Here is a 23,297-nt window from a genome sequence, read left to right as displayed (position 1 = left end):
CAGATACAGATAGCCACAGTCCAACCCAATCCACTCGGCTGTGGGCACCACCACAGACACACCGGCCAATTTGCTCGGCTCCTTTTTCCGCCATCACAGCTCAAACGCCGCGGGCGCCACGCCGAAACCCACCAGCACAACCAGCCAGTCCAGCCTGTCCAGCCTTGCGCTTCCGCCGCCCGTGCCGCCGGGCCCCACGTGCCCAGGCACCGACTTGTAGCTTCCAGGGGAAGCAGGCGTGCGCGAAGCAATTTTTCTATCGGTCCAAAGAGGCAGCAGTAAAGGCGAGCCTTTCCCGCAGCGGAGAGTTGGGCCGTTGGAGAAAGGACTTTTGAGACGCCACGCTTCTGTAATAAACCCCGGCTGTAGCTGACGTGCGGGCCACGAATAGCTGGACCCCGCGTGTCAGGCTTCTTCATTCAACGCACCTGTGCTGAGTAGGTTTGGCGCTTTTTCAAATGCTGCCGGAAAGATTTTCCTCATCGGATGCTTCTGTCGACCAAGACTACCAGAGTCGATGCTACAAAACGGGACCAACAGATCAACAGAAAAAAGGCCATTTTTTTCACGAGGACTAGAGATTTATAAGTGGTCGAAAAATCGGAAAATCCAGTGATAACGCCAGTAGGCGGGAGCCCGGGAAGCGGGAACCATCCGTTTGTTGGTTTTGTTTTAGAACTGTTCTGGCTAAGCAAGGGCCACCAAATGTTTGTTTTTTCTATAATAAAAGAGCTACATGGAAATGCCAGCCGTTTTGAATTTTCTAGATATATAAATTTTGCTACATATTTAGACATACATACATTTAGATCCATATCAAACGTTTTATATAAAAAAATTAAAACGGATAATAATTTAGGATGGAGAGAGTATGATTAAAGCCAGCATTGGCATGAATGAGCTTTGGGTCGAGCCTTATCTTAGGCTTTGGTAAGCTTGAGTTGACCACACAATTATAAAATCTAGAAACTAAATATGAAAGAGCATTATCATTGACCAGAAATTTTAAACCTAAAAACAATTCAAAAGACCACATCAACAAAAACGGCGCTCTTGGTTAGGATTGTTATTAAGGAAAAGTCAATACACGAAGTGGAAAAGTAGAAATAGACTATGCTACCTTAAAGATGATGTTTAAGCATCATGTGTGCATTTCCTTTTATGTTCAAATATCCCAAGAAATCCCAATTCCTATAAAAACGAAAACGAAAACAAAGCAATGCACAATGATTGTTTGCTGGTTCAAAGAACATTGCTTCTTCCAACGCCATAGCCTCATACCACAGCTGGTATAGCTTCTAAAGTGGAAACAAGTGCTTAAATAAAAAAAGGGAATAGTATCTTACCATACAAAAGATCATGCTATCAAACCATATCGCACAGTTCATCCCAGGTGGCATTGCCCCCACAAACGGAAATAAAACTAGAGAATCGCCGATTATCAATCCTCACCGGCTGTACAACAGCACGCCGGCTCCGTGCACCCGGTCCACGGAGCACAACACCCACCCGATTTCGATTCCCACTCGGGCCTCGTCCACCCATCGAGCCAAACCAAACCCTTTTTCTCCCTCCCTCCACACCCCACCGAACCCGAGTAAAAACCCCGGAGTCGCAGGCGCAGCCGCACGAAAGGGGGCGAGGAAAAAAGCGAGAGAGAAAAAGAAAAGGAGGGGGCGAGAGAGGACGGTGGAGAGAGAGACCTCCACTCACCCCCGCCCGGAAAAGCAGTGAGCCCTCGCCGCGAGGAACGCGTGACCTCGCCGGGGTCGCGGGGCAGGCGGCGCCGACAGGATCTGGTAGGGTTCAGGCGGGCGGGACCCTCGCCATGGCGAGCCCGCGGTCGGCCGGCGCCGGCGGCGGCGTGGCGGGGGACGAGGCGATCTGGAGGAAGCTCCGCGAGGCCGGGTTCGACGAGGATGCCGTCAGGCGCCGGGACAAGGCGGCGCTTATTGGCTACATCTCGCGGCTTGAGTCCGAGGTAATATGTTGCGGCGGATGAGCCGGGTTTTTGGTTTCTTGGCTCGGTGGTGTGCGGTTCTTGGCTACCCGGAGTAGTCCTTGTCCTGGGGGGGGGGGGGGGGGGTTCTTCTGTGGGGAGTTGAGTAGAATTATCGGGTCAAGAATTTGGGAAAGAAATGCCGAGAGTCTGTCGGCGGGGAGGGGAGGAAAGATTTCTTCTTCCTTTCTCTCTCCGCCTCGATTTTTTTCGCGTTTCTTGGGTATTGCGGTGAGTATGTTCCAGATGAGTGGCCAAAGTTGATGAAAAGGGCCGTTTTCTTGTTGGTGATTGGTATTGCTGTATCCGGAATGGTACTTATTGCCATTGCAGTTTGGTTTCCTGGTTGTAATTGCTCAACTTAGCTGTTTTTCTTTGTGATTTCTGGTTTTCCTTTTTGTATTCACTTAGATATTCCGTGTAGCCCAGCTAATGTGCCAAGTGAGAGTTAAGTAGGATTGTTCCCATTGTTTCAAGCATGCTGCAACTGCAACAGTTGTTTGCGGGGTCAGTTCTTTTGCTGCCAAGGATGCGACAGAAGTTGAATACAAGAAATTGTTTTTTGGTAGCTTGACAAGATAGCAATGCCTGCCATTTGCCGAAGCATCTTTTAGTTTACCAGTACCCGTTATAAATTATGCTGTTATGCTTAATGTTTTTTTTTGCTGTGCATAATAGCATAATAGCTGTAAACAGCAAATCGTGCATCCTTTTTAAGGTTGGGCTTTGGTAGAGTACTTCCTGTATACTTTGTTACCTTGTTTTAGAGAGGTTGTATGAGTAAGTTTCTTTTGATGGGAAATAGCAAATTGCTGAGCTTTACCTCCTAGTCTATAGCACAAACAATGTACACGGTTATGGTGGATTTGCAACTCTACAAATTCTATGTTGTGAGCTCCTATACCTGTAGCCGATCATTTTCGCTCTGTTGACTGCTCAATGAGCTGTTTAAAACAATGAATTTGCCACAGTTATTGTGTTAGCATTTGCATTTATTTTCTGCATGGTAAATTCTCTTGCTATCATTACCATGTTTACGTTACAACCGAATACAATGTTGTTTTCCCATTGATACCGTGAATGTTCCTTGATCTGTGCCAGAGTAGTAATAATCTAGTGTCTTGTAGGTATGCTATATCGGTTACTGGTTGCTGTTGCTTACCCTTTAGAATTGCATGTTTTACTCTCTCGTTAAGACTTGCAACTTGTGTTTGCTATTAGTTTTTCAATTTTTATTTAAATTCTGCGAAAAATTCTTTCTGCAGATTTACGATTATCAGCACAATTTGGGGCTTATTTTATTGGAGCAGAAGGAGGTGACATCTAAATATGAGCAACTTAAAGCTGCTTCTGAGGCCACTGAGATCATGCTCAAGCGTGAACGAGCTGCCCAGCAGTCAGCTTTGGCTGAAACAAGGAAAAGGGAAGAGAACCTAAAAAAGAATTTATGCATTCAGAAAGAGTGTGTATCCAATGTAAGGTTCCATCTGAATTGTTCTACTATATCAATCCTTTGCTTCCATGTGTGAAACATAAAAGATGTTCTCCATTGGTTTGTCAACATATAGACTGAACAATTGACAAAGGTGAAATATATGTTACTAGTAGAGAGTTAGTGTTGACAGGGATTTTCAAATTTTTATGAATGCTTAAGTATTTAGGTGGATGTGCTCCCTTGATAATTTATATTAAGGCTTAATTATTCGAGGCTAGGAATAAACTTATCACCAAAATGGTAACAGGTGTATATGCTCATTACCTTGAAAAGTTATATGTGTACTCAATATGTGATGTAACATGTAAAGAAATTTTGTAGGATTTGATCAAAAGATAACCCCCAATTTTTCTTGCTTCTTGATTTCCCTCAAATTAGAATTGCATGGGACTTCCGTATTGTACTCCATTTCACTCGTCTAACAGCTTAATCTCATATTGCTATTCAATGTAGCTTGAAAAGGCGCTACATGATATGCGTGGAGAAACAGCTGAGATAAAAGTTTCATATGAAGCCAAACTGGTGGAAGCCCTTCAAATGATAGATGCTGCACAGAAAAAGTTTGATGAAGCAGAAGAGAAACTTCTCGCTGCAAAATCCTTGGAAGCAGAGTCCATTCGGACTCACAATGCCTCACTGAGAAGCCTGCAAGACATTGAAGACCGTGAAGATCAGCTAAGAAGAGATAGAACTTCTTTTGAACTTGAGTATGTACTCAATTTTCTTGTGAAATTAAGTTGGCTTTCCCACCTGAAATGGTTTAATTTGAGTTCTATATCAATTTTATCTCTTATGGATTTAGTAATTTGTAAATTCGTGCAGTCTGATGTTTTTGTTAGAAATGATGATTTTGTTTGTGGAAATGTTTTTCCTTTGACTTATTTAAATCAAACATATTATTGCAGGAGTGCATCGAAGGAGAAAGAGATTAGCCTCCAGAGGAAATTATTGGATGATACCAAAAAAATTTTGCATGAAAAGGAGCAGGCATTGGTGAAAGAACAAGCACTTCTTAATCAGAGGGATGACAACATCCTTGAGAGGCTTGGCTACATAACACATTCAGAGAAAAGGTTGGAGGAGGAAAAGCTGAATCTTGAAGATGAAAGGAAGGCTCTCATGGAAGAAAAAAATAAGCTGGACCTGAAAATGCAGGCAATTATTTCTAGGGAAGAAGTATGTATTGTTTCCTTTCCTTCTTTTGTTAGCAGCAGAGTTTGGTTACTCAAATTGTGCCTATTGTACAGAAATTCCCTTCATTCTTTTATTAGCAGCAGTACTTTGTTACTGAAATTGTGCCTCTGACGCATAAAATGCTCTGTTTCGTAGGCTATAATTAAGAAGGAATCTGTACTTGACAAACGTGAAAGCGAACTATTGGTTTTGCAAGAGACAATTGCTAGCAAAGAAAGGGTATGATTTTCTAGTATCATTATAGTTGATGTTTGCATAGTTAACATCTTGCGTTCCACACTTCTTAATTGTCCTGATATGCTGTAGGCTGAAATAGAAAGACTGCGCCAGGAGCAAGAAATTGACTTGGGGAGGAGGAGGAATGAATTCGACACCGAGATGGAGATTAAGCTCACTTCTTTCAAGGAAGAGATTGAAGCGAGGAAAACCTTGCTAGATCAGAGGGAAAGTGCCCTCAGTGAGCAGGAGGATGCAGTGGCACAAAGGGAACAAAATATCAACCTTAGGCTTGCCGAGTTATCAAACAAGGAAGAGTCTTTGGTGAAGAGATCAGATGAGTTAAAGGAAGAAGAGAGAAAGCTCTCCTCTCATAGAGACACGGTGCACAGCGAATTACAAAAAGAAAGGGAGGAAATTCAGAATATGAAATTGGATTTGGAGAAGGAAAAATCTTTCTTTGAAGAGGAGAAACGTGAAGCGATTCAAGCTCAGGAGAAACTACTAATAACCCAAAGTGAGAGAGAGGATTTGCTAATTTTGCAGATGAAACTTAAAGAAGAAATTGATAGTCTGAGAGCCCAAAAAGTTGAACTTATGGTTGATGCAGAAAGACTGCTAGCGGAAAAAGAAAGATTTGAGATTGAATGGGAGCTCATTGATGAGAAAAAGGACGAGCTACAAAAGGAAGCAGCCAGGATTGCTGAAGAGCGGAGAGTAATAGATGAGCATCTCAAGAATGAACTTGATGTCATCAAACAAGAGAAGGAAAATCTCCGTATTCAGTTCAAAAGTAGTGCAGAATCCCTCGCTTGTGAACATAAGGAGTTCATGAATAAGATGCAGCAAGAGCATGCTAGTTGGCTAAGCAGGATACAACAAGAAAGAGAAGATCTTAAGAGAGACATTGATATCCAGAGAACAGAGTTGATGAATTCTGCAAAGGCAAGGCAGATGGAAATAGAGTCATATTTAAGGGAAAAGGAAGAGGAGTTTGAGCAGAAAAAATCCAAGGAGCTTGAGTACATCAATTCTGAAAAGGAAACGATCAGCTCAAAATTGGAGCATGTCAGGATTGAATTGCAGAAACTTGAGGATGAGAGGAAAGAAGCTTTGCTGGAACGAGCGAGGAGAGAGCAAGAGCTGTCTGAAATAAAGAGCACTATAGATGCCCTTAACGAGCAACGAGAGAAGTTGCAAGAGCAAAGAAAACTTCTTCATTCAGATCGAGAAGCAATCACACAGCAAATCCAGCAGCTTAATGAATTAGAAGAGCTGAAGATTGAATCCGAGAACAATCAACTGTCTTTGAGACAGTGTGGGAGATCAAAACATGGTGATGTAGAAACCCAGAAAGAGAATGGTGTTCACCTGTCTCCTGATGAGGATCAAAATGCTAGTCCCAAGAAGTGTTCATCACCAAAAGTCATTCTTGGAAAGAAATTAGAAGTGTCCCCCTCAGTTTCAACACCAATTTCATGGGTTCGAAAATGCGCTCAGGTGATATTCAAACGCTCTCCAGAAAAGAGTGCTGACCATGATAATGATAGATCTGCACATGCAACATTGGGAAATGTCAACGACTTCAGCTTAGTGGAAAATGGTGGATTATTTGCTTGTCAGCTGGAAAATGGTGCCGGAGAAGTACCACATGCTGTCGATGGTCTTAAAGTTGGGAAAAAGAGGCTTAATTATGCACTCTCTCATGATCAGAGTGAAAATTTAGAGCCCAAACGGAAGCACCAGAGGAGCAGTATTCTGACTCAGAAAGTGGTAGGAGGGGAAATTGATTCTAACGGGTATCCTCCCTTTACTCAATTGCTTCAGTTTTATGCTAAAATTTGGGAAGTTTTTCTTACAATGTATTTTTCATGTCTAATGTCAGCAGTCCATCAGTTCTAGAAGAAAAATGCTCTAAGAATGAACATGACGCAGTCCTGGTTGGTTTATCTCGGAAGGGACTGCCTTATCCAAGAACAGGAGAAGTGGCTTCATCTGATGATGCACTCTTTGTGAATGGGAAACCAGATACTTCAGATATTCCTGATGATGAGCCTTCAGAGGAGATTTCAGTGGTAGTTTCTCAATGCTCATTTTATGTTTATGGTTAATGTTTTGCACCTTGTTTTTTTTAATAGAGTAATGCTGAGTTTGATAGTAGCCTTGTGGGATTTTGGCATTCCACATTATTCTAATATTACATCTGTACGTATGCGATTGGAGATTTGTTTTTCTAGAAGGAATTCTTCTAATTCTCCACCTAACATGCTGATAAATAGTAAAAATCCTTATTAATGTCCTAGATATTGCTTGACCTATGGAAAACATGTATGGAAAATTGTACATTGTGATTATATAAAATTGGAGGCACTGGTAAAAGCGTCCGGTGTTCATAGTTATTATTAGGTTTGTGTTTGACTGTTAAATAATGAAATATGGAGTTGCTAAATTTCATAGCGGAATTTGTGCCAAATGAAGGTGTCGTGTTAGTAAAAGTTGTTGTGCATCTTTTTTATGCAGCATTTAGTCATACAGGGCACGCCTTCTGTAGCATTTTTTTTTTATCTGACTGGTTTGATACCTTTTGCCTTGCCAGTCTGCCGCTGAGGCATTAAATGGAGATGTTGCTGAGGACAAGGATGAACTTGATGAGGACTCTGATGATGAAGGTGAAGAGGAAGAGGAAGAGAAGGCTTCTTCAGCAAAGAAGCTGTGGCGCTTTCTCATCACGTGATCTGATCACCTTCCCCGTATGATAAATAACACAGCTAACTGTAGGCTGACAGTTACCTGTCCAATGAGGATATGTGGTATTGCGAGCAGCGTCGCCTTAATCATCCGCTGTGATTGCCCTGCCTTTCGGTTTGTAGAGGTGGGACGTGGGGGAGGTACTTGTTTGGTTGTGTGCATGTAGTACTGGGAGCAGCGCGCTGTTTTGGATGGGCGCTGTAGCTTGTTTCTTTTTCTGTTCTTGTATCCCCAAGATGGCTTCGACGTGTAAAGTGTTTGATAGCTTCCAAGTTGGTGTAAAAATGATGGTGGGTCGTAGCAAACCCTGCATTGTCCAAAAAGCGTGCTTGTTTGAGCTGTTTCCGCAGAGTTGTGTCAAATTTGTGATTTCCAGACACTTTTCATGCTTGCGGCTCGCGTGAACGACATGCAAAGTGAACCGACCGTTGGGATTTGAAGTGAGCCAATTTGGACGGCAAATTCTCTGCATTTTCCACTTTCTTCACTTGTAGTACCTGCCTGCGTGCTGTAACGTATGTACTCCATCCATCCCCAAATTATAGGTGGATTTATTTTTTCTAAATTCATAAATTTTATTATGCATTTGTATATCGCAGGTGATTCCAGCGTCCTCCCTGATCCAGGTTCCATTGCACGCGGGTTCAGCAAAGCTGCCCGTGCTGGCAGCGTCGCAATGGAAGCCCTGGCGCGGTTCTCGCGGCGATGTTTCTTCCAATGTTTTTACGGGCCCACGATGTAGAGCGCCAGCGATCGGATCCGGCCTCCATCACGCGATCAACTGCACGAATGATTGAAATGAAATAGCCCAGCAAGGGTGCGAACAAAGAATATGAACATGACATTGCTCTGGGTAGCATCATTATTATACTAAACTAAAAGGGCATGGATGACAAATTTGCGACGATAACAGGCTTATGGATAAACCTCGATGACCGACCGTGCCCCTAAGACGTGCCCGATCTTGTAGCGAGTGAACCCCGCATCCATGAAGATCTTGCTCCACGTTTCCTCCCCTCGCTCTTTCCCCGTTGACAGCACCATCATGCACATGTCCATCAACAGTTGAGCCTCGAACGCCTCTTTAGTCGTCGACGATGACCCTCCCACCACCATGTCGATGATCACCACCTTCCCTTCCGGGCCATTAGCAGAGACGACGGCCTCTCTGCACCGTCTCAAGATCCTCACGCAGTCCCCGTCGCTCCAATCATGCAGCACATTCTGCGGTCATCCAAGATTATTCTGCATGAAGTTTATCTCAAGTTTGTGTTATTGTGTAAGCTCAGCACGGCTCGTACCTTGAGGAGCACAGCATCCGCCGGCGGGACGGAATCCATCATGTCGCCGGCGACGAACTCCACGGCGCCGCCGCCGGCGCGGACGCCTTCCACCACGTGGGGGAGCTCGAGCACCGAGCACCTGACGTGCGGGAACGCCCTCGCGATGGCGCTCGCCATCTCGCCGCTGCCTCCCCCGACGTCGACCAGCGACGCCACCCCCTCGAACACCCAGCCGCACTCCCGCACGACCACCTTCGCCACCAGCCGGCTGTCGGACGTCATGATCTCCCTGAAACGCGCGCCCCGCTCCGCGTCGCGGCCGTCGGCGGCCCAGTAGTCCGTGCCGTACGCCATCATGAACGGCGTCGTCTCCGCCGCCGACGACGCCGCGCCGCCGTCCTCGCTCCTGAACCACTCGTCCAGCCGCAGGTACGCCGCGAGGTTGGACGACAGCGCGGTGGCCGAGGCCGCGAACTGCGACAGGCACGCGCCGCCGTTGGCCTCGGCGTTGCGCACGAGGAGGAGAGACACCGGCGTGAGGCGGTAGACGCCCGCGGCCGCTTCGCCGCCTTCGTCTTCCGTGAAGATACCTAGCGCGGCCAGCAATCGCATGAGCCGGGATAGGTGCGCCTGTTTCGCCTCGGGAAGCGAGAGGGCGGCGAGCAGGCCCGGCAGCGTGGTCGCGCCGCCGGAGCGGTGGATGGCGTCCGGGATCTCGAGCTTGACGGCGCACCGGAGGGCCATGGATTTTATGTAGCCGTAGGAGATGCACCAGATCTCAGCCTGGGCTTGCATAAGCTCCTCGCTGGGGATCGCGCTGGGCACGAATTGCTTCCGGTCCATTGCGTTTTTTGATTATGGATACGGTAATGCTTTCCGACGCTGGAGATAAATATCGGACGCAGGACCTACCAACATCTCGTTTTTTTCTTTAGCCTCCAGCTTCGTATCCATTCTTATCCATTCGTTCATCTTCTGTAAGCTCTAGTTTTTCTCTGCCTCTCCAGCCATGAACTAAATCCAACTTTGCCCTTTCTCTGCAGCAACTCACATCCTATGCCTACTCACGTCCCAGCGTCACCGAGCATGCCGCTCCACAGGCCAATGTGCTCAGCGAGCTTGCCGCTCTCCGGCGCGCGGCTCGCCGCCTCACCGTACCAGTCCAACGACAGCAGGCTCTCTGCTGCCACCGCCGGCTTCACCTCCACGGCGTCATGCTCCGCACGCGCCCCGAACGGCGGCGGCGGGCGGCAGGCGTGGGGCTGGGGAAGAATCCATGATGGCAGCTATCATACTCTAGGAGGAAAAAGACTTCACCGTGAGAGGCACCAACCATTCATGTAGTATCTAAATTTTGTAATGTTGCAACAGGTATTTTGAGATGTTTTGCGTAGTGTTCGCTAATGTTGCAAGATTGATTTTTAGATGTTGTATGGTACGTTTGATTTTTTGATGTTACAATATCTAACCTGAGATGTTGCAGCAGTAATATTTTTATGTTGCATGGTTCACGATGATTTTTTTTTACAAAAGTTGATGATGATTTTATTTCTAGGTTCGGGATGTCACTAGATCGAGATGTTGCATTAGATGATGTATGATGTTGCACAAGATGTTGCGAGATGTTCTGGATTAAAGGAATTTTTCCACCGAAACGTTAATTGAAACATCGACAAATGTTACGATGGGCTTCTTTTTACGTGTCTCCCAGAAATTTTATTTTTTTCATGTTGCATGCAACATCCGACGCGCTAGCGTTCCAGATGGGAGGTCCGGATCTATATCTATAGTTGGATACATGCAGCCAACTTCCGGTCCATTGCTACCTACAGTATTTGCTCCTGCTGTCTAACGACTATTACGAGTTAGCTAGATGCAGATTGCAGAGCTTGTTACTGGGTCTTTATCACTTACTATATTACTATTATGTATCTGGAGTAGTAATATTTATAGCCTGAATGGAGACAATCCTCTCTCAATGTTGATTAGCCATAGTCCGTCGTCGGGGAAAAGGAAATCTTAGGTTTAAAAGAATATTTAATTGGATTTATGCCATTATAATTTTTCAAGTTTTTGAACCACGCCATTACTATTTCTAATATAGGGGCTGCGCCATTACAATTCTTCATCAATTTTGAGATATGGCTAAAGGAAGGAAAAAGATGACACGTGGGGCCACACGTTAGTGAGGTTGAGGGAGGAGTTGTAGGGTGTTATTTGGTGCAATATGAAAATACAGTGGTCTGTATGTGAGCCGTCTTATCACTTACTATATTACTATTATGTATCTGGAGTAGTAATATTTATAGCCTGAATGGAGACAGTCCTCTCTCAATGTTGATTAGCCATAGTCCGTCGTCGGGGAAAAGGAAATCTTAGGTTTAAAAGAATATTTAATTGGATTTATGCCATTATAATTTTTCAAGTTTTTGAACCACGCCATTACTATTTCTAATATAGGGGCTGCGCCATTACAATTCTTCATCAATTTTGAGATATGGCTAAAGGAAGGAAAAAGATGACACGTGGGGCCACACGTTAGTGAGGTTGAGGGAGGAGTTGTAGGGTGTTATTTGGTGCAATATGAAAATACAGTGGTCTGTATGTGAGCACAAGGACACTAAAAAGCATAGAAAATAGCATATCTTAGATTGATGAAGAATTGTAATGGCACAACTCCTGCATAATAGCATGATCCAAAAATTTGAAAAATTATAATGGCATAGATCCATTTACTTGACCCTTAAAAGAATATGCGGGCCCACGCATTGCTTGCTGAGTACTTGCAATTACAATTTTGTTCCTTTGAATTTGTCGGACCGAAGAAGACCTCGGAACGAGAACTCCAATGGACGAAAACATATGGAATTGACTGTGCTAGTTATAGTGTCTCCATGTATTTTATCTGGCCCTCGCCGGTGCATGGTGCTTGCCGTTGCCGTGCCAGGAGGTAAACACCCGTTTCGTGATCCGGGTTGGCGGATCCGCATTGCCGAGCTGAACACGTACCATCGAGATCGGAAGCCCCATGGCTTCTGACTGAGACAACGCTTCTTCCTGCCAGATCTCGAAGCTCAGATGCTCCTCGCCTCGCGCGGCTCGGGTGAGTGTCTCTCGACCCTGCCGCCGATGGTCCGTCCGTTCCTGAGGCGCATTCAGAGAGCCGGACCAGTTCGTAGCGATGGCCATGGACTCTGCACAGATTCCTCCGGTGTACCCCCTGAACCTTCATCAGCGCCAGATTAATCCACCCAAATCACAAGAATAAAATTTCTCGTGACGTACTCGTGTGCATCATTACAGCAGCAGCAGCAGGAGTGTCAATCATTAATGATGGCCCCCTGGCAAGGCATACGTGCAAGCAGGGTACCGGTACGATCACGTTCAACATCGATCCTTCCGAGCACGCATCTGAATCTGATGCGTGCGCGTGCTCCGCTGGCGATGCTACCCTACGCCCCTACTCTTGGCTTGCAGCTAGCACAGTCGCGATGCGTGGTGTCCCAGTGATGCCGCTAGCTGATTCCGGGTCCCGGGAGGCTGCGACAGCTACGTACAACAGGTCCATCCGTCCGTGCATAGAATTCGCAAGGATTAATTCTGATGATGTGCTGACAAAAAGGAATCGTCGTGTCAATATAACCTAGGAGTTTTCATGTAAAAACATTGGTCTCGGTCCCTGGCTTTTCCTAAGAAAACAAAGGAAAAAAAGGAAAAGTCAGGCACCCTGGCCTGAATGCCTCATCCTTATAAGCTTTTGGCTCTGGCACCATAAAGACCGACTTGCGTGGGTGTATATGATCACGGCACCATCGGTATAATGTGTCATCATTTGCACCATTGGCCAGGCTCTAAGAAAGCAGTTCCGCATAACACACGGTGTAATATACTAGCATCAGGGTCTGCAGCCACACGCACAATCTCTGCAGATCGCTGACGAACATTTTGACATGCCTGGAACCAGATGGAACCTGACCATTTCTCACTCGTTGCCCGATGAATCAGAGGAGGAGACTGCTTCGCCTGTCCTCGTAACATACTCACACTGTCACACACATGGCCTGGCCACTACGCGCCCACACCGTATGTATGTTCCGTCCACGGACATTCAGGCTCCACAAGCAACCGCCCTGCATGCACGACGGCTCCCTGCACCTGGCAATGTCCAGCTAGCTTGCTGCACGTACCAAAACGAAGGCCCATGGAGATGGACCTACCAGGCGCAACCAAAGAAGAACTAGCGATCCAAGCGTGGGTGTCGGGACAGGATTCGCCCGCCGATTGCCGTCTCCTCTGTGCTATCAGCTATCATGGAGCCATGGAGGCATGGGTGCTACCCATGGGGGGCAAGGGGAATTTGTCGCTGCCCGGGCGCAGCGGAGCACCTGCTGCAAGATCCAATCTTGGCGGCTTGTTCCTACTACATTTTTGGCTCGTCATCTTTTCTGCCTTTGAGAGAGAGAGAGAGAGAGATGACGCACAATATCGTAAGTTCGTAACTCTCCTTGCAGCTGGAGAGCCTCTCTGCACTTGGGATGGTCATTTTCAAGAAGAAAGGAGGACCAATCGGTCCCTAAAACAAATTTAGATTATTGTTCCCCCTTTCATGGATACCTTGCATGGTCCTCTTTACATTATACAAACAAAAGTGATGGAAAGAAGCTGATCCCTCTACTACCTCGATCTACCTGTAGGGTACAGCATGGAGGGCCTCAAACATTCAGGAACGGCGCCACATGGATCCAGCAGTGTGATGCAGTCAGAGATGGACTGAGAAATAAGGCCGGGACGATATCCTTCCAAATTTGATCTTTAAAAGTTCAATAAACTAAGCATGTATCACCATGCAACATCTTCCATCCAAGTAGGTGTCAATCAACCGAGATCTAGTGGCCTTCGCATTTCTACTATATTTTCTTTTGCTCCGTTTCCTGAAACCATGTCCTGGACGGATTCCATGTCTGATCCTGTTTCCTTGATTGGATCTCTTCATCCTATTCTTCTTTTCTATTCGACCACTTGTATATTATTAAATTCAGTCTCTTTCTCTATCATGTAAAGTTAATTCTGGGGTTTTTGTGTTGTCTAAACATCTCTTGTTTGTCTTACTGTCAAAAGTTAGCGCCTCTTTTCTCTATCATGACGACGAAGACATTTTTAAGCATGGCACGGCACTGCGATGCTTGTTTCAGCAGCTTCATGCCACCACGACACATGCCTTCTCTCAAATCTGAATGGCCAAGTTGCTTGTTTCTCTGATTCTTAAGTTCATTACATCGTGTACTGATTTTTCTCCTGTGCGTCCTGCTGGAGTATTGTACCAAGGGTGTATGTCAACGTAGAACGTAGTCCAGCCGGTACATGTTCATCTGTCGGGCAAGTCCTGAGGGATAAAAAAACATAAAATTTCCTTCAGCAGCTGCGTGTCCATGGGAGCCCGGGATAAAAAAAGGCTGACACTTTCCTTCATGGACATCATACGGGACAAATGCGCAGATGCCAGTAAGGTTTCGACGGACCGGATCACCTGCCGGAGCCTCTGATCTGATACCCAAACAGGTGACTGACGCGGGCGTGCAGATCCACCTTCTGGAGCCTGAAATGCGAAATCTCACCATACCCTTCAGTGTGACAGTGTGGGTCTGGTACTCTGGTAGGTGCACTATGATCTGCTTCGCAGTCATTTAGATCAGTCAGCATCGGTTCTGTACAGCCCACACAGTGGCCGTTTTGGTTGGCTGTGCTCCTGCACAATTGCAGTGCTGCTGCACAGTGTCTGAAGAAACATCCGTAGGAGGCCATCCCGGCTTTAACTCACCTGCAACTATGATCCGGTTTTAAGCTGTCGTACCTGGCTCGCAGTACTCCCTCCCCTTTGTAAAGCTTCTCCAACCAAATCGGGTCCATGAGCGGCGCGCTGTAAAACTTCGGCGATCCGCCGGCCCAAATCATTGATGCGCATTTGGTAGTAGAAGTTATAGAACTCGGCTGCAGTAACTGCCGAGCCGGATCGTTCCCGCGATCCACCGAGGACGCACGAATCACACACACCTCGATTTGGAGTAGTTGATTGATTGGTGTCCGAGCACGCGCTTGATCCGTTCCGATCTCCCGAGTTCCAGCACGTGAAGCGCCGATGCGTCTGATTTCTCCTCTGGGCAAGGACGGAGCCAAGGAGCGCGGAGCGCCACGGCCACCGGCAGTCAGGCACCGTGGCTGCTCGCCAGCCTCCGGGAGCCGGCGGCACCGCAGGCGCAGGCACGACCGACAGAGCTGCGGCCCCGGGCAGGCAGCGGGTAAACGGCGGTTGGTGACAGGCCCAACCCAACCGCGGCCGTAACATCGTCGTGCATGCAGCGCGGTCACCAGTTACCAGCTGCCGGCCGGCTGGGGCAGGGTTGGAGTTGCGATCGCCACCGACAGCCCCCGTCCGGGCTCCACGCGACGAATCATTCGCCCGCACCTCACGTGCCCCGTCGCATCCGCTGCCTGCAGTGCTGCCGCTGCGGTTGGTTGCGCTGCGTCGCACGCCCTCCGGCCCTCCCCTGTCGCCGCCCGCGGCGGCCCCGCGCAGGCGAGGCGAGACAACAAGAACCCGGAAGGGCCTGACCGCCGAACTGACACTTGCCGGATCCCGAGACCACCGTCTGCCCCCATGGCTAATCCCTCCTCCTATGGCGGATTAGTTAATTGATTGAGCTGATTAGCGAGCGGCGTCAAGGCCGCCCCGTGCTTCTTCTCCAGCTGGAAGCAGAAGCGGAAGGTGACAGAAAAAAAAAAGGAAAGGAAAAGACGGGGGTTTTAATTGATTATTAGGGTTTAGGAGGTGGTGGTCGCGGTAATCATAGGGGCTCATAAAGGTTGGGCTTGTCCGAGCTCTGCTCAGTGCTCAGGCGAATTGGATCCCCGCCGCGACGTGGTGAGCACTCAGCTAGCCCGTTCTTCCTCGCTCAGGCTCAGCTACCTGCTCCCCCTCACCTCGTGCGCGCGCGCCCCTCCCCTCTTCGTGGGGTCGTGTCCGGCCGGCCGCCTCCTACCTCACCACCATTTCCCTCCTCGTCCCTGTTCGTATTAATCTCTGCGCCCCTCCCTTCCTTGTGTGTCGGCGTCGTCCACAGGTGGTCTCGTTGATGCGCTGAGGTGTCGCGCCGACGGGGAGGTGGGAGCCCAGAAAGCGGCGGCGTCTGGGGCTGGGTCGTGCAGCGAGGTGCCAATGGAGCAATGGTTGGGGCGGGAGGCGCGGGGTGGCGGCGGGAGCGGGACGTCGGTGGTGGTGAAGATGGAGAGCCCGGACTGGGCCGTCCCGCGGTCGGAGGCGGCGGCGGGGGCGGGTGCCGCGGGCGGCAAGGCGGGGCGCGGCAAGAACGCGCGCCAGATCACGTGGGTGCTGCTGCTCAAGGCGCACCGCGCCGCGGGGAAGCTCACGGGCGCCGCCTCCGCCGCGCTGTCCGTGGCCGCCGCCGCGCGGAGGCGGGTAGCGGCGGGGCGGACCGACGCCGACGCCGGCGCCGCGCCGCCCGGGGAGAGCCCCGCCCTGCGCACCAGGTTCTACGGCTTCCTCCGCGCCTTCCTCCTCCTGTCCATGCTCCTCCTCGCCGTCGACGTCGCCGCGCACCTCCAGGGCTGGCACCTCGCCGTCGACGTCCCCGACCTGCTCACCGTCGAGGGGCTCTTCGCCTCCGGGTACGCATCCTGGGTGCGCATCCGCCTCGAGTACCTTGCGCCGGCGCTGCAGTTCCTGGCGAACGCGTGCGTCGTGCTCTTTTTGATCCAGAGCGCCGACCGCCTCATCTTGTGCCTCGGATGCCTCTGGATTAAGCTAAGGGGCGTCAAGCCTGTTGCCAAGGCTGGCGGCAAAGGTTCGGACGACGTCGAGTCCGGCGCCGGGGAGTTTCCCATGGTGCTCGTGCAGATTCCAATGTGCAACGAGAAGGAGGTGAGCTGGAAGAGCAAACAGAAATTTCGATTCTCTGCCTGATTCCGTTGTTGGGATGTGTTCAAGGTCGCATTTGGGATTGGGCGTTGAGTGCCCTAGCCGCATTAGTGGTTGCAGAGATCGAAAGATTCGGTTCTGAAGCTGAACTTGTGTGGACTCAACGGGTGGTGGATAGGTTAATTTAGATTGGGGAATCTTGGCTTTAGTGCCACTAACGCAAAATATTGTGTCTAGGTATCATTTGGGGATTGGAGTGATGCTTAGAAATGGAATGGAATGGTTTCGATTTCTGGCAACAACTTTGAAAGCACTAGACATGGTTGCTACCGACATTTTGGTGAGGATCTTACTGTTAAGTGTTTGGTGGGTTAAACGTCCCGTAAAAAAAATGCACTTGTGTCTTTCTTGTTTTGCATCTTGGCCTCCCAATTCCCGAACACATTTAGGAAGTTGGAAACATAAATAAATGTCAGGACTTCCAGACATTGTGCTGATCTTACGCTTGGAGGAGGAAGCTGTTAGAATTAATGGTTAATAGCATTAGCATCTTTTCATGTTTTAATATACTTCAGATTCAGAAGAGGACAAGACTAGATACATTTTGGACAATCTTGAAGCAGGGAATTATCGGCTAATGTGTGCAGTTATTTTTGGAGCTCTAACAAAATTTACCATTCCTTTGATTTATATGTTTGCAGGTGTACCAGCAATCTATTGGTGCTGTTTGCAGTCTGGACTGGCCAAGGTCAAACTTCTTGGTGCAGGTGCTAGACGATTCTGATGATGCTGCCACTTCAGCTCTTATTAAGGAGGAGGTGGAGAAATGGCAACGTGAAGGTGTTCGCATACTGTACCGACACCGGGTGATCCGTGATGGCTACAAGGCTGGAAATCTCAAGTCAGCTATGAACTGCAGCTATGTAAAGGATTATGAGTTCGTTGTTATCTTTGATGCTGATTTTCAACCCCAACCAGACTTCCTGAAGCGAACTGTGCCCCATTTCAAGGTTTGGCAGACAGTTTTTTACATTTTTTAAAGTCTAAGGATGAGTCTCTGGATTCTGTTGTCTGAATCAGTTGTGTGTGGGACTTCCAGGGAAATGAAGATGTTGGATTAGTTCAGGCAAGGTGGTCTTTTGTGAACAAGGACGAGAACTTGTTAACTAGACTGCAAAACATAAACCTGTGCTTCCACTTCGAAGTGGAGCAGCAGGTTAATGGGATCTTCCTCAATTTCTTTGGGTTCAATGGAACCGCAGGAGTGTGGAGAATTAAGGCACTTGAGGATTCTGGTGGATGGATGGAGAGGACAACAGTGGAGGACATGGATATTGCTGTCCGAGCACACCTCAAAGGCTGGAAGTTTCTGTTCCTTAACGATGTTGAGGTACCTGCATAAATTTTGTAGTGCTTTATGAATATTTTATTGTGTTCAGACGTGAGATTAAAATTGAAATTCTGTTACACTATTATCCTTTCAGTGCCAGTGTGAATTGCCGGAGTCATATGAAGCATATAGAAAACAGCAACATCGATGGCATTCTGGTCCCATGCAGTTGTTCAGACTCTGCTTTGTGGATATTATTAAATCTAAGGTATGAACCTTTTCTTTTATGCGAGTTCTGAAATTTGGATCGCTCAGCATATGCACAATATCAAATTCTAATGAGCCCTTTCAACATGGTTATGGACTTATGGTTTAGGATCACCCGTCATTTTCGCCCTGTTTAAGAATACACTCAATGTGATAATTTAACATGATGGATTGAAAATGGTTTTCTCGAGACTGAACTTATTCCTTATGTCGCTTGAAACTTGCATGGTTCTTATTCCCTCACAATTTTGAGCCCTTTTTTGAAACCTTGAATTATGTTGCAGAAACAGAATAGAGATATAGACCCCCAAAAAATCTTTTGGGTAGATTATTTCATATGCCAGTGCCGGTTACCTTTTTGCTCTGTTTTAACATGCAACTAGATTTCTAAGTTGATATTCTGGTTTGCTGCGTTCCGCTCCTTTTGAGGCTCGTCATTTATGTATTCCTGCTCATATCTAATGTTTTAGGGAACTTTATTTAGTTTTCTACAAGTAAAGCTTTGGTAAATTGAATTTACATTCAGAAAAATAGACCGGGCTCGTGCACAGTACACTTGTATTGAAGAAAATGACATTGAAATATGAAGCTAATGAGTAACAGTTCAAGCACTCAGTTCTCTATCATTATATTTTTAGCATTTGATCAGCATGTTTTCTTCCCATCTTTTATGTAACTTTTTCTTTGGATCATTGGGCTGGGGCTGACCTTTCTTCTGTTTACTGCAGATTGGTTTTTGGAAGAAGTTCAACCTGATATTTCTTTTCTTTCTCCTTCGCAAACTTATTTTACCCTTCTACTCCTTCACTCTTTTCTGCATCATCCTTCCCATGACAATGTTTATTCCTGAAGCTGAGCTTCCTGCTTGGGTTGTGTGCTACATTCCGGCAACCATGTCCTTGTTGAACATCCTCCCAGCCCCCAAATCCTTTCCATTTATCGTTCCCTATCTTCTATTTGAGAATACCATGTCGGTAACCAAATTCAATGCCATGATTTCTGGCCTGTTCCAGCTCGGGAGCGCCTATGAGTGGGTTGTCACCAAGAAATCAGGCCGTTCTTCCGAAGGCGATCTTATTGCCCTCGTCGAGAAGCAATCTAAGCAGCAAAGAGTAGGATCTGCACCCAACCTTGACTCCCTAACAAAGGAGTCGTCGAATCTCAAAAAGGACTTCAGGAAGAAGAAACACAATAGGATATACAGGAAGGAGTTAGCACTCTCCTTCCTTCTCTTAACTGCCGCAGCTCGGAGCCTGCTTTCGGTCCAAGGCATACATTTCTATTTCCTTCTGTTCCAAGGGGTCTCATTCTTGGTTGTTGGTCTCGATCTAATCGGCGAACAAGTCGAGTGATAGAAGAAGAATGATAGATTTTATTTTTGCTGGGAGCGGGTCACGCTCACGCCAACAAAGAGTACTTCAGGTGAAGGGCAGCATGGTACGTGACTGGATGCATACACGACTACACGAAAAGATTTGGTTCAGATTGTGAGGGGTTATAGTTCGTCAGGGATACTGAAATGGTGAAACGTGGAATTGTATAATGTAGATATATGGCTCGGGACCCTGGACTGTGAAAGGCTTTGGGGGTCTAATTCTTTTGTAAGAATCTTCAGTGGTTAGATGCGCTATTCTTGCTTACTTGACAGTTTATAAAAGGAGATACTGTTGGGATCCATGTAATTTGGTCAATTGCTACGAATGCATACTGAATTACTGATACTGTGATACTCGTCCATTTGTTGTGCTATCACTTGTGGATAGAAGATTTTGCACTGTGAACCCAGCAAACGGAAGAGGTTCTGCCTTGGTGCATCAGGAGTAAACTTATTTATGAATCCGTACCGTTTGTGAATGCAAGGCGGCGATTATGGTTTATGGGAGGAACAAATTGATTTTAAAATTATTCCTTTTTCTTACCAATCTAACAGATCACACGGAGGGATATTGATCACGCAGACGGGTAATGACCGTATAAAAATCTATTTGTACGTCCCGAAATTCTAGCTGTCCGAATTCATAGTCCAAATTGTATTTTTTTAAGACCCTATACACCCTCGATCCTACCACAAATCGCCAAAACCAGATGCAACGGGGGGCTCCTATATATCTACCGAAAGATGGTTAAGAGATGAAATTGTAAAGCCCAGCAAGCCCATTATAGCACGTTGCAGATCAAAAGTCTATTTAACTGAAAAAATGTTATCAACATTTAAAAAAAGTTATCAACATTTTAAAAAAAGTTGGACCAACATTTTTAAAAAAAATTGGACCAACATTTCTTAGAAAAAGTTGAACCAACATTTATTCAGAAAAAATTGAGCCAAACATTTCTTTAAAAAAGTTGAATCTAACATTTTTCGGAAAAAAATTGCACCAACATTTTTCAAAGAAAAGTTGATCCAACATTTTTCCAACCTTCGCTCGGCGCGGCGAGCGGCAAGCCCGCGCGCGGGGGCCGGCGAGGCGTGGTGGCGGCAGGCCCCACGTGGGGGTGGCGGCGTAGGCAGGGGAGGACAGAGAGGAGTGGAGGCTATGGTTTTGATTTTTTAAAAATGGGAAATTACCATCTATATCCACCTTCCGGAAGATGGATAGGATTTCCGGGTGCAACGTGGCACGATATGCGGCCCATCCAACAAGGACGAGGCCCGTCACAGCCCTATCGACCAAGCTGCCTATACGGCCCAGTTCACATGAGCGAACGCTAACCCAACCCACCTAACCAGTAGTCCGGCGGACCACCAGTTCACCAGCCCCCAGAGCGACACGACCCTCGCCGCCGGCTTCGCGACCTCAACTCCGAGCGCCGCCTCCCCCTCGAAAACTCATCTCCCGCGCTGCGCCCAGGCCGCCAACCGGCGTGCCGCGTGTGGACCTCTCGCTCCATAGACCGACACCGCCCGCCCGCTGCCGCGATGGCTGCCGCTTCTTTTCCACCAGCATCTTCCTCAGGCGGCTGGGACTTCACCTGGTGAGTCCTCCCTCCCCGCCCCTCTCTCCCATTCTCCCTCCTTTTTACCTTGGGCCTTGGCCAGCCGGGCGTCGGTGCAGTTAGATTCCCATACCATCATAGCCTTGGTCTGTTCGCATACTTAGGTAGAGGTAGCTTCCTTGCCCGTGCCCTGTGCTGGTACGCAGAGGATTCTATTTCTGGATGCTTGTTTTGTGTTCGACGGATGTCTTCAAAGAAAGTAACGTCATGCTTAAGCAGAAAATGGCTCTCTGGGATCTATGGGTAACAATAGCGTGAAAAATTGAGGCTGCAGCACATAATTGAGTGCCTGCAGGACTGTAGTATCAGTACGCCCCCGTTTTTAGCAACCTGAAGTGCCATAGCAGGAGCAGCTGATCACCGTGGACTCTATGAAAAAAGCCATATGTTAGATCACTGATCACAGTTTCGTTTCATAACTGTTAATATGCTAACTAAAGTATATGAAGCAGTCAACAGTAGTGCTAAGGCAAGAGAATAAACAGATCTGTGTACCATTTTATTTGGAAGTTATGATGGCACACACCTTTTTGCTGATTCCTAGTCAAGCAGGATTTGTATTCAGAGCACAAGCCATTGTATATTGGATGGCTTTATGAAGGTTCAGTAAAGTAGTGAGTTATCTGCATGTATTTTCAGAAATGATTGTTGGGGCCTTGGGGGAGAAAACTGACTGAACTTGTGTGAATTGGTTGTTCGTAGATCTAGATTGGCAAGCCCAGCCTTAGAATATCGAGGCACTAGGAGGTATCAGTCGCTTGCTTGGTTTCCAGATTGGCCCTACAACACCTTGCTCTGAGATAATTGAGATGATTTTTACTGTCCTGTCATAAAATTGCAATGACTCTATGCAAATATGACCCCTACTGCGCATGGGTAGAGTGTGCAGTACAACACTGACATATTGTTTGGCAGTAACTTTGAAGTTGATTATGGGTCTGAGGAACAAGCCTCCATAATCTACAAAACATTAGCAGTTGACAAGGAGGTAAAGTAGCCGTATTCTACTAGCACTTCTTAACAAATGATGATCTGTGACTCAACTGACGTTTGTGGCTTTGTATTGCAGTTGCAGCCTGACAAGGTCAAGAGGGAGATGACTCTATCAGGCAGCAAGCTTGCCGTGTTAGTATATCCTGTTCTGGCATCTCTAACTGATATGCATTGCTGTACCAAGGCTAAGACTGAAGTCCCCTCATTTATGAATTCAGGCACTTTGCAGCAGTAGAGGCCCGGTTTCTGCGAGCATCCTTCAGCGCATTTGTTGATCTGATGGGACTTGTGACGAAGCTTGTCGAAGAATATGGTGTGGCCAAGGAAGGGCATTCTTGAAGAACAATCTCATGCACGGCACGCTTGTGAGCACTTTGGATAATCTGTACCAGTGGAAATGCTTTTAGGTTTGGCAAGCTAAGGTATCAGTGTATTTGCTCTTGATTAGTCCAGCCCTATTTAGAACAGTGAATTTTTTTTCTGCATATTCATGTGAATTCAACTTTACAGCATTAATGTGAAATCCACAGATAAGAACAGGTCACATCCCGTTGTGTATATGCTTGTGCACAATTTTGTTCTACTTCGTATAGAATTTTCAAAGCATGATATGTTCTCGATAGGTAATCATGGATTCTGCCTTGTACAGTCGTGCCTTCGATCAGGTTGCCAATGGCCACCCAAAGTTTTAAGTGAGATCGTTCTGTCTGTCCGTTATCGTCGATGTGAATTGTGACCAAGATGAAATGCGCCCTACGTTCATGGCACGTTGAATACTTTGCTTGCTTGTGAGCATGGCTGTTCCCTGCAACTAGTGGAGGAGCTGCGAACCACTCGAGAGGAGC

General features: G+C 47.1%; 4 protein-coding genes across 5 annotated transcripts; 3 read left to right on the top strand and 1 right to left on the bottom strand.

Annotated features, from left to right (window-relative positions):
* Nucleotides 1–1,620: 1,620 nt before the first annotated feature.
* LOC101757590 (protein CROWDED NUCLEI 4) lies at nucleotides 1,621–8,101 on the top strand. Of its 2 annotated transcripts, none has more exons than XM_004970035.4 (8): nucleotides 1,621–1,981; nucleotides 3,265–3,474; nucleotides 3,948–4,201; nucleotides 4,400–4,670; nucleotides 4,824–4,907; nucleotides 4,995–6,703; nucleotides 6,793–6,979; nucleotides 7,501–8,101. In XM_004970035.4, exons 1-8 carry the CDS (start codon nucleotides 1,829–1,831, stop codon nucleotides 7,636–7,638), a joined length of 3,006 nt encoding a protein of 1,001 aa, XP_004970092.1. In that variant the 5' UTR covers nucleotides 1,621–1,828; the 3' UTR covers nucleotides 7,639–8,101. The 2 variants fall into 2 exon arrangements, with proteins under 2 accessions (XP_004970092.1, XP_004970091.1); XM_004970034.4 differs by having other exon boundaries at nucleotides 6,790–6,979.
* Nucleotides 8,102–8,256: 155 nt separating this feature from the next.
* Nucleotides 8,257–10,572, bottom strand: LOC101757199 (acetylserotonin O-methyltransferase 2). Its single transcript, XM_004970033.3, has 2 exons — nucleotides 8,954–10,572; nucleotides 8,257–8,876 (listed from the first exon to the last, which is right to left on the bottom strand). The coding sequence occupies exons 1-2, from the start codon at nucleotides 9,776–9,778 to the stop codon at nucleotides 8,568–8,570; spliced, it is 1,134 nt and encodes a 377-aa protein (XP_004970090.1). The 5' UTR covers nucleotides 9,779–10,572; the 3' UTR covers nucleotides 8,257–8,567.
* Nucleotides 10,573–15,619: 5,047 nt separating this feature from the next.
* Nucleotides 15,620–20,194, top strand: LOC101756784 (probable xyloglucan glycosyltransferase 1). Its single transcript, XM_004970032.4, has 5 exons — nucleotides 15,620–16,871; nucleotides 17,570–17,878; nucleotides 17,968–18,258; nucleotides 18,353–18,466; nucleotides 19,194–20,194. Exons 1-5 carry the CDS (start codon nucleotides 16,149–16,151, stop codon nucleotides 19,815–19,817), a joined length of 2,061 nt encoding a protein of 686 aa, XP_004970089.1. The 5' UTR covers nucleotides 15,620–16,148; the 3' UTR covers nucleotides 19,818–20,194.
* Nucleotides 20,195–21,177: 983 nt separating this feature from the next.
* Nucleotides 21,178–23,010, top strand: LOC101756373. The gene is made up of 4 exons (XM_004970031.2): nucleotides 21,178–21,438; nucleotides 22,375–22,447; nucleotides 22,529–22,584; nucleotides 22,671–23,010. The coding sequence occupies exons 1-4, from the start codon at nucleotides 21,383–21,385 to the stop codon at nucleotides 22,789–22,791; spliced, it is 306 nt and encodes a 101-aa protein (XP_004970088.1). The 5' UTR covers nucleotides 21,178–21,382; the 3' UTR covers nucleotides 22,792–23,010.
* Nucleotides 23,011–23,297: the final 287 nt, after the last annotated feature.

Source organism: Setaria italica, chromosome V, assembly GCF_000263155.2.
Source record: "Setaria italica strain Yugu1 chromosome V, Setaria_italica_v2.0, whole genome shotgun sequence".
NCBI classification, from domain to species: domain Eukaryota; kingdom Viridiplantae; phylum Streptophyta; class Magnoliopsida; order Poales; family Poaceae; genus Setaria; species Setaria italica.
Note: the sequence above shows the minus strand (reverse complement) of the source record. Positions and strands in the feature narration are given on the sequence as shown.

What these genes read in the sequence shown, in the direction of transcription:
- LOC101756373 (XM_004970031.2), top strand. Translation starts at nt 21,383, where the DNA reads ATGGCTGCCGCTTCTTTTCCACCAGCATCTTCCTCAGGCGGCTGGGAC. An exon ending in CATTAGCAGTTGACAAGGAG is followed by an intron (nt 22,448 to 22,528) that starts GTAAAGTAGCCG and finishes TTTGTATTGCAG; the next exon opens with TTGCAGCCTGACAAGGTCAA. An exon ending in TCAGGCAGCAAGCTTGCCGT is followed by an intron (nt 22,585 to 22,670) that starts GTTAGTATATCC and finishes TTATGAATTCAG; the next exon opens with GCACTTTGCAGCAGTAGAGG.
- LOC101756784 (XM_004970032.4), top strand. Translation starts at nt 16,149, where the DNA reads ATGGAGCAATGGTTGGGGCGGGAGGCGCGGGGTGGCGGCGGGAGCGGG. An exon ending in CAATGTGCAACGAGAAGGAG is followed by an intron (nt 16,872 to 17,569) that starts GTGAGCTGGAAG and finishes ATATGTTTGCAG; the next exon opens with GTGTACCAGCAATCTATTGG. An exon ending in GAACTGTGCCCCATTTCAAG is followed by an intron (nt 17,879 to 17,967) that starts GTTTGGCAGACA and finishes TGGGACTTCCAG; the next exon opens with GGAAATGAAGATGTTGGATT.
- LOC101757199 (XM_004970033.3), bottom strand. Translation starts at nt 9,778, where the DNA reads ATGGACCGGAAGCAATTCGTGCCCAGCGCGATCCCCAGCGAGGAGCTT. An exon ending in CGGATGCTGTGCTCCTCAAG is followed by an intron (nt 8,877 to 8,953) that starts GTACGAGCCGTG and finishes GGATGACCGCAG; the next exon opens with AATGTGCTGCATGATTGGAG.
- LOC101757590 (XM_004970034.4), top strand. Translation starts at nt 1,829, where the DNA reads ATGGCGAGCCCGCGGTCGGCCGGCGCCGGCGGCGGCGTGGCGGGGGAC. An exon ending in TCTCGCGGCTTGAGTCCGAG is followed by an intron (nt 1,982 to 3,264) that starts GTAATATGTTGC and finishes TTCTTTCTGCAG; the next exon opens with ATTTACGATTATCAGCACAA. An exon ending in CAATTATTTCTAGGGAAGAA is followed by an intron (nt 4,671 to 4,823) that starts GTATGTATTGTT and finishes TCTGTTTCGTAG; the next exon opens with GCTATAATTAAGAAGGAATC.